The 8,432-nt window shown below is 41.1% G+C and overlaps 1 protein-coding gene across 1 annotated transcript; it reads right to left on the bottom strand.

The window, feature by feature from the left end:
- Positions 1-3,446: 3,446 nt before the first annotated feature.
- Positions 3,447-8,432, bottom strand: gpr22b (G protein-coupled receptor 22b). Its single transcript, XM_082159451.1, has 3 exons — positions 8,030-8,432; positions 6,166-7,113; positions 3,447-5,108 (listed from the first exon to the last, which is right to left on the bottom strand). The coding sequence occupies exon 3, from the start codon at positions 5,102-5,104 to the stop codon at positions 3,785-3,787; it is 1,320 nt and encodes a 439-aa protein (XP_082015577.1). The 5' UTR covers positions 5,105-5,108; positions 6,166-7,113; positions 8,030-8,432; the 3' UTR covers positions 3,447-3,784.

Here is an 8,432-nt window from a genome sequence, read left to right as displayed (position 1 = left end):
TGCTTTTGTTATGGTCATTTTGGGTAAATGTGATTGGCTTTTAGCAGCACAGTTTGGATTTCATTCAAATTTGTCTCCTATAATAATAGGTTTCCACATTATCTTTTCCAGCCTCTGTGGGTTTTTCGTTGTGCAACTTACTTCCACTAGATGGCGCTGACGTTATTGTAATGTTCTTGATGTATTGTGGAACCACGCTGGTCCAGAAGGTTAAAAGGACGACCAAAAATCCTGCAATCCAATTTTCCCAAGCCTCTGATCAACAGATTAAGTTCAGTATGAAACGAACATGACCAGTTGTAAAATGAGGCAGTAGATGCATTTGCATATAGAGCTTGTTTTCTAGATTATTATTTAATTAAATATGTGAATAGTAGGGGGCTGTAGTTCTGTCAGTGCAGTATTGTATCGTATGAGAAGCTGAAATGAATAAGACATCATGTCCACTTGCTGCTGGTGTCCTCTGATAAACATGTCCTACTACCAGCATGAACACACAGCCTAGATTCAGCACAGCAATTCATGCTAATTTCACATCCAGCGCACCTTAACCCTCTATTGCATGCATTATGAAAGCATATTTGATGCATAAAACGGACCTCATTATCGAAATCCAAAAGCCTTGTGTTTTATGAAGATGTGAGTTATTTAAAGACTGCCATCACTTACTCTCAACCTCATGTTTTTCCAAATCCATATGCATGACTTATTGTATTGTGTTGAACATTTTTAATTATATGTCACTCTTTTGCATGCATTTCATGCATCAAAAGCACCATAAACATATCATAGTAGTCCATTTTCAAGTCATACTATAGCTTTATGTGAGAATTGAAAATTAATTGAAAATAAAAACAACTCTCCTTTAAGCAAGCTGATTGTTAAATCAGTGAGTTGAGCTCAAAAACTGGATCAGTTTAATCCACAAATGAATCATTTGTGAACTGAATCATCCGATTCATTGAAAAGATCTGACTCAAGAATCAATCAGACTCAGACATTGTTAGTTCTCTAATGTACACTAACACAAACATATGGCTTTATGAGAAATGGAAAAGTTAATCCTATGAGCTGCGTTTATGATGCTATCCTCTTATTTTCATAGAAATTATTGATTCAGATAATCATCAAAAAAAAAAATCTCCTTTTGAGTGAGTAGCCTAATTGATGGCAATATTTTCATTTTGAGGTGAACTATAGCTAATTAATATAGAATTAAAAAATCTAAATGAAAAACTTATGACTGCAACAGTATTCATAATAGTCTTGTTCATTTCATTCCACAGTTGCTCATGGGCAATAAGTGTCAAAGCAATCATAACGTACAATGAATTTATATGACTGTAAATGCTATAATTGAAGTTTACCCGCTAACAAATATGAGTCATATTTTCTGCTTTTCTCCAAAGTTTGTCCTCGAGATGTTTTTAAAGAATGCTAGGATGTGCTGTGACCAAGAAAAGAGTTCTTCTCTTCATTATAACCCGTTTTATATGCATCAGGTGTTTGTAAAGTGTACAGAATAGTTACCCAGAGTGCAACAGACGGGGACACTCACCTTTGGCTGTTTGCAAACCTGAATACACGACGTCCTCCTCCTGGTCCCCTTTATCCTTAAATCTAGACATGAGCAGACCGAGCTTTATATATGATGACAGATCTTAACGGGTGACATTTACAAAACCCTTGTGGTGCATTGACTGTTTACAGAGGGGTTGATGATTCTCAATTACAGTTTTATAGGACGATCTGAGAGGGGCAGATCTTATGCGAGCGAAGTGTGACGAAAGGTCACCGTGGCATATTGAACGGCTGGTTTGGTTGTTTGAAGTGCGCGAGGCGGAACCGTGAATTGCGGGTCCCCGTGTGACCTGGATTTTACAGTGCCATGAAACCGGCTTCTGGTGTCTGCCAAGGGCACTTCAAATCAAGCGTATGATTTTATCCTAGCAAATAACAGGACTCCGTTGGCGTGACCCGTTGATGCCAGCTTGATATTGCTTTTCTAGAGGTCGTCGGTGAACAAGACCCCTGTTTGGATGCAAAACTCGCGCTGTGTCACTTTATAAGAGCTTTTAAGTGATTCTAAATTGTTGCGACACCATCTATTTGTCTTAAATTTGGCCCATTTAAGTAGTGTGCACTTTACCTGTCATCCAGTCTGATGGATGAACATCTCAAGAACCTTTTCCTTCATCTGTGGTTAAGATGGCAGCACTTCATTGAGATTCCTTGAATGGTAGCCTACAGAACAAATTATTATTATTTTTTTTAAACATTTATTGTAAAACATAGCTCGGTTCCAAATCTTTAATGACATGAATAAGCAGACAGTGATCTCACATGGCTCAAGTACACCGTTCACTTTGAGACAAAAGTTGTATAAATCAAGAATAGCTCCAAAAGATTCAGTGAGTGACTCATTAGAACGATTCTAACAGAGTCATTTTGACTGAATCATTTAAAAGAACAAGCTTGTAAGAGTAATTTGTTCATGAATTACGGTCGTTTTGACACTTTTATTTCTTTCTACAGCTTCATCCCAGTGTTGTTATGGTTAACTAAAACTAAATCGTTTTCATTAACTGATATAAAATAAAAAAATATATGTTTTTAATATTTAATATCACAAGCGCTTTGAGGTCTCAGAAAAGCGCTATATAAATGTAACGAATTATTAAATGTAACGAATTAATATAAATATTAGATTTATAAGAATTTTTTTTATGAAAATTAGAAATGTTTACTTGGCAATTAACTGAAATAAAATAAGTGGAAGTTGAAGTAATACAATTAATAATACTAAAACTGAAATAAATATAAAGCTATTAAGTGAAGCAAATGTTTATAATTTTTCTTCTTACAAAACTGGTTCTTGAGTTCCATGTGAATCGCTAAATCGGCATCGTCATTTGTCCATTTCGTTCTTGACAACACAGAATGATTCCCACTGAACGCACAAGGACGAATGCTTTCGTAATGGTGCACAATAGACCTCTAAGAGCTGGGAAAATATTCATTAATATGCAGATTTGGTGAATGGGAGCTTAACTTCAGGTTTTTTTTTTTTGTGTGAATGCAAAATGGGGAACGTTTTGTCCTTGACAGCAGAAGCGAAATTAACCAGACGTTTCCTCAGATTTGACAGCATATGTCTTCGATGTCCTCCCTTCTTTTCTTTGCATATCATGAGGCTTTTACAACTTGTTTGTTACCAGCTTTTAATTTGCGGTCTGTCACTCAAAGCTATCACATGACACCAGAGAAGACTTGGTGTACAGCGCAAGAGGCGACTTTTTGTAAGTGCTTTTGGTGTTTTGTTAATGTTTACATATGAATCGCTGTGTGATGATTCGTCAATAATTCTCATTTTTTGTTCCACAGAAACCATAATATTCTCATATTCCTGCACAAGATGACTTTAGGAAAAGCAGCCATCGTGGCGGGTTAAAGAGCAGATGGATTTCGTCTTTTCCCCCACCTTTATTACAAATACATGTATACACAGGCTACAAGTCATAATAGAGGTACATAACTGATCAAGAATATGTACAAATCCCATGTATTTACAGTACATACAGTGGTTTATAAAGGACATGCATCTTGTAACTGCAGTAGTATCATTCTATGAAACCTATCATATTATATTCCAAGTAAGTTATATAAATAATACGATTATTTGATACCTGCTCATGTACGACTAATATTCACATCACGTGGTTCCCTTTATGGATAACAGTGCTTTTATGAAAACTAGTCTTTTGTTAGAGGTTGCAAAGTGGCTTTAATCGGCATCTTCGGATGATAGACATTTCTGCCTGGCTTCGTGATCATCAAACGTCACTTTCTTATTCCGTTTAGGGTCGATCCAGGAGTTTCGAATCACTGCGTTGTTCGGCAGCGGATCCGCCTCGATGATGGACACCACCCGTTTCTTCATTTTACTTTTCAGGACATTCTGAAACTTCTGCCTTGTGAAGGCATACAAGAGTGGATGGAAGACCGTGGTGCCGTAGGCCATGACCAGAAAACCCATTCGGAGCTTGACGGTGAGGTCGCTAGGGCCTGCGCTGAGAATCACAGTGTTTAAAACGGTAATGGGCGTCCAACAGAGGAGGAACGTGGAGATGATTAGCAACGACATGCGGAAAACGCGCTTTTGCCGCTCACGGCGTTCCCGGTGGCGTTTGACGGCCCTTCGCAGGGCGATGATCACCGAGACTGACGTGCGCATGCCAAGTGGAGCATTTCCACGGTTTCCGGCGCTGCTCTGCGAGGCGTCCGTGATCTCGGGAAGCTGCTGTTCAGATGTCGACATGAGAGAGAAGTTCTTTTTCCTCCTTATCTTCTTCTTCTTCTTCTGCGTGGCATGGAAGCGCGTACCAATGCGGATGTTGAGAGCCTGCAGGATCTTTGCGTATGTCACTAGCATTATGATGGCAGTCAAACAGAAAATGGGGATTTGGGCCACTAGGTGGTAGTACAGACCAAGTTCGGTGTAATACTCGTTTACGTGCACAACGGCGGTCTGATTTGCTTTGGTGGGCTCCGGTCCCAAGAATCCCACTTCGATAAATGGCACCAAGAAGCTAGCAAAAGACAGCACCCAAATGCAACCCAACAGAGCCACTGCTCGTCCCATAGTCAGCACGCGATTGGCGGGTTTAACGGAGATGTCGTATCGGTCCAAAGTGATGGCTAGCACGTTAGCTGCCGTAGCTACGCTGGCGAAGGACACGCAGGCCTCGTGGAAGCAGCACACGAGCACCGTGTCGCTTTGCAATGACAGCATTAGCACGACGATAGTTAGCGGGATGCAGCAAACGCACACCAACACGTCCAACACGTGCAGGTTCATGGTGACGATGTTGCTAACGGAGTTGACCAGGTTGGACTTCATGCAGTAGAGCGCCAGCACGGTCAGGTTGCTGCTCAATCCCAGGACGATCTCCAGCATGAGGAAACCAGTCAGGGACACCTGGAAGCTGAGCGGGTACGGGATCGGGCCGGCCGCCGTCATGGCGGGACTCACGGCCTCGGTGATGTCAAGGACAGTTACGTTACTCATGGTGCTTTCTTCCTCCGTTGAGGGAGGGACGTGCATTATCCTGAAAGGTAAAAACAGCAGAATGCACAATCAGAGACAAAGGTAGAAAGACCAGGTGCATTTGCACAGCGTTGTTTCATTCATAATTTAATGTCTTGAAGATGAATCGATAGCTTGAATGACAGATAGATGGATGGATGGATGGATGGATGGACAGAGATGGATGGATAGCTTGAATGATAGATAGGTGGATGGATGAATAGATTGATGGATGGATAGACATAGATAGATAGATATAGATAGATAAAAATGGATACAATTCATTAAATACTTCTTCCTTTCATTCCAATTCGACTGCCTGAATTTCAAATTCACACTCGTTCACTCACTTCAGTTCTGAATTTTGTACAACCTCTTTGTTAGATCCACTACCAATCTAAGAGAAGAACAAATTAAGTTGTCTGTAATGGCCACAATAAGATTTATCATGGATCTCACTTATTGAGACCAACAAAACCATTAGATTAAGGAGTCTGTGGTAGATTTATGCTGGATTCGAATTACCGCCATATACAAAGTTCTGTATGTCTTACTTGTTCAGATTCCCTATGCGCCTGCTAATGGCTTTACATCTGAGGTTCCTGTGCACATTGACTAATAATGCATTGGTTATGCACTGGCCAGTCTGTATTAGGCGCTGCTATAAATAGACTCACTTTAGGCATTATTTTTTGTCCACAATGCATTTTCATTTGTTGCACAGTGATGGATTGCTCCATTTGCAAATGTGACTGTCTTTAGTGCTGCGTTTCATTCATCACCGTGAGAGAGAGAATTAAGAGAGAGAGAGAGGATTGTCGAGATAAGTATTAACCTGGCTTTTGTAATTTACTACATGTAGATGGATGCATCAAGGTGCCAACTGGGTACTAATAACTCTTTTTGTTTTGATGTAGGCCGACTGACACCTTGGAGTGAAACCATATGGAAACTCGAATGACTTCATGAGCTAAAACACAACACCTCACAGATCATCAAGCTTGTTTTCTGGACGTCGAACAACCTTGACGACTAATGACATCTGTCCAATAGTTTATTCTACACATTAGTTGACTTACCCTTCCCCTTCCAGGTTTTTTCTCAGCCTCGGGAGTCAGCAGTCGAGACGGGAGAGTCTGGAAGGGGTACAAGTTGTACATCAGCCCCAGGCATGGCCTTTCAAGGAAGTATTCTGCACTTCTTAATCCTCGTAATCCAAGCGAATCGCTCTCTTAATGATCAGGGATGATGTTTTTGTACTAAACCAATTGATATGTTTGGTCCCCTGCCATGTCCAGACCTAACAAAGAGTTGGCATTCCCGTTTTCTTTAACGCACTGATTGAGTCCAAAGGACATGACAAGTGATTTAGAGATAAACTGTCCATTTTCATTTTCTATCCTAGCTTGACCACTGAAAGCTTGCTTTCCTTGTAGCTCAATCAGTAGAGCGTTGGCGCTTGCAACGCCAAGGTCATGGGTTCGATTCCCAGGGAAAGCAAGAACTGATAAGAATATAAATGCGTACCTTGAAATGCAATGTAAGTCGCTTTGGATAAAAGCGTCTGCCAAATGCATAAATGAAAGTAATTGTTTTCGATTAATTATTATATCCACGTTAGGGTTAGGGAGTTGCTGTAATCTCGCTCGATACCATCAGCACGGTCTCATACCGTTCCTTCACTGCTGACATATTCCCGTTATTGCAGTTTTATGGGCCCTAGAAGGTGATAAATCCATATTGATTTGCTGATTTGCATGTGCCATCTGGTGAAGAATCCAAGGTCGCTGAATTGTTTAGGTCAGCATGAGGGCGTTGGGGAATTGGCAATGTAATTTCCAGTCCCCCTCACAGAAGGTCACCTTTAGGTTGCATTATCAATGCTTTCTGAAGCCCGTGATAAAAACTTTTCACATCCGTGGTGAGCATGGGAATGTCTTCCCCTGGGAAATCCACTCGTTCTGGCACGTCTTCCTGAGAGATGGCACTTTGGAAGCAGTTCTCTTCCACTCTTTGATTCCACAATCCTAACAAGAAAAAAGCAGAGAAGTGTTGATAAGTGAACAATCAATTATTCATTAAGCCTGCATCCAATCCATCATCAAGTAAGGACTTCCATGTGTTATCCATTCATCTTTTCCGAGCGGTCTGCGGAAATGCACACGCTCTGGTCTTGCTTAACGTCCATGTGAAGGTACGAGTAACATCTGCGAACCTGCAGGGGTTGATGGATGGGCCCGTGCATCTTGGGAACAATCTACAAACACTCATTTCCAAAGCAATACCTTTTAGGGAAGGTAACGCAATCACCTGTGTTGTTTTATGTCTGTACTTTCTCACATCATTTTTCAGTCAACGGCCCTGCAAGAATATGCCTGGATCACGTGTAACGAGGTGGTCGTGTTCCAGCCGTGAATGAGATTTTACACTGTAAATTTTTCCCAGATGTTACAGTCCGGCAGACTTTGACAGATCGAGGGGAAAACCGTAAACAGAATCGATTGGGTATTGGGGGTGAAATTTGTCAGCGGAGACGTGGATCAATAGACTAACTAAAGTAAGAATGCTGTTTACAGGCAGCGGCAAGTTAATCACAAAACGTAGACGTCCCCTCAAACATTCAGATAACGGATCGATATGAGGTTTTCAATGACAAATTCTTAAACTTTAACCTTTGGTTCCTTCAATCATAAAGGTTGCATTCTTGCAATAAGCATATTTTCCCCCCTTCATCCTTCATTTCACAGATTTATTTGAATATGATTTACTAGGGCATCTCCAATTTTGACAGATTGCCCTAGGTAGATGTGCTATTCCAAGTTTCGACATCTGCTCTTTTGAACGAACACTGTTTAAATGGTTTTACATCCAAAAACTCAGCCGCATGCATACTTGTTCAATAAAAAAATTTTCCACCAAAGTTATTCAATATCACCAGCTTACCTTTGCGCTCCCAGAGTTCTCATCTGTCATGCAATGTGGAGCAGCTACATCTTCACCGAAGCATCACCTGAGATCCACAAGTGCACAGACTTTTGTAGGCATTGCATGTCAGCGAGTCGTAAACCTGCTTCTCCTTGAGGAGCATGAATCAAATCCCGTCCGTGCGAACTGTCAGAGTGAAATAGACTGACTTTGATCTACTGTCCTGCTAACTGTTTCTTTCACTGTCTTGCTTCTTTTCCTCTCTTGATGGCACACTCGCTCGCACACTCTCTCTTCGAAACTGTGATGCATTGAAGTGTTACCGATGCACCCCTCTGTTGCTCCTCCAAAAACCTTGCTTGTCCCCCCTCTCTCTCGTTCGCTCCTTCTCTATCTTCGTCTCCCTCTCTCACTCACTGCG

Source organism: Leuciscus leuciscus (genome assembly GCF_965113295.1).
Source record: "Leuciscus leuciscus genome assembly, chromosome: 25".
Classification (NCBI taxonomy): domain Eukaryota; kingdom Metazoa; phylum Chordata; class Actinopteri; order Cypriniformes; family Leuciscidae; genus Leuciscus; species Leuciscus leuciscus.
This window is presented reverse-complemented; position numbering and strand designations above follow the sequence as displayed.

Bases quoted from the DNA above. Each gene is read 5' to 3' on its own strand.
- gpr22b (XM_082159451.1), bottom strand. From the start codon at position 5,104: ATGCACGTCCCTCCCTCAACGGAGGAAGAAAGCACCATGAGTAACGTA.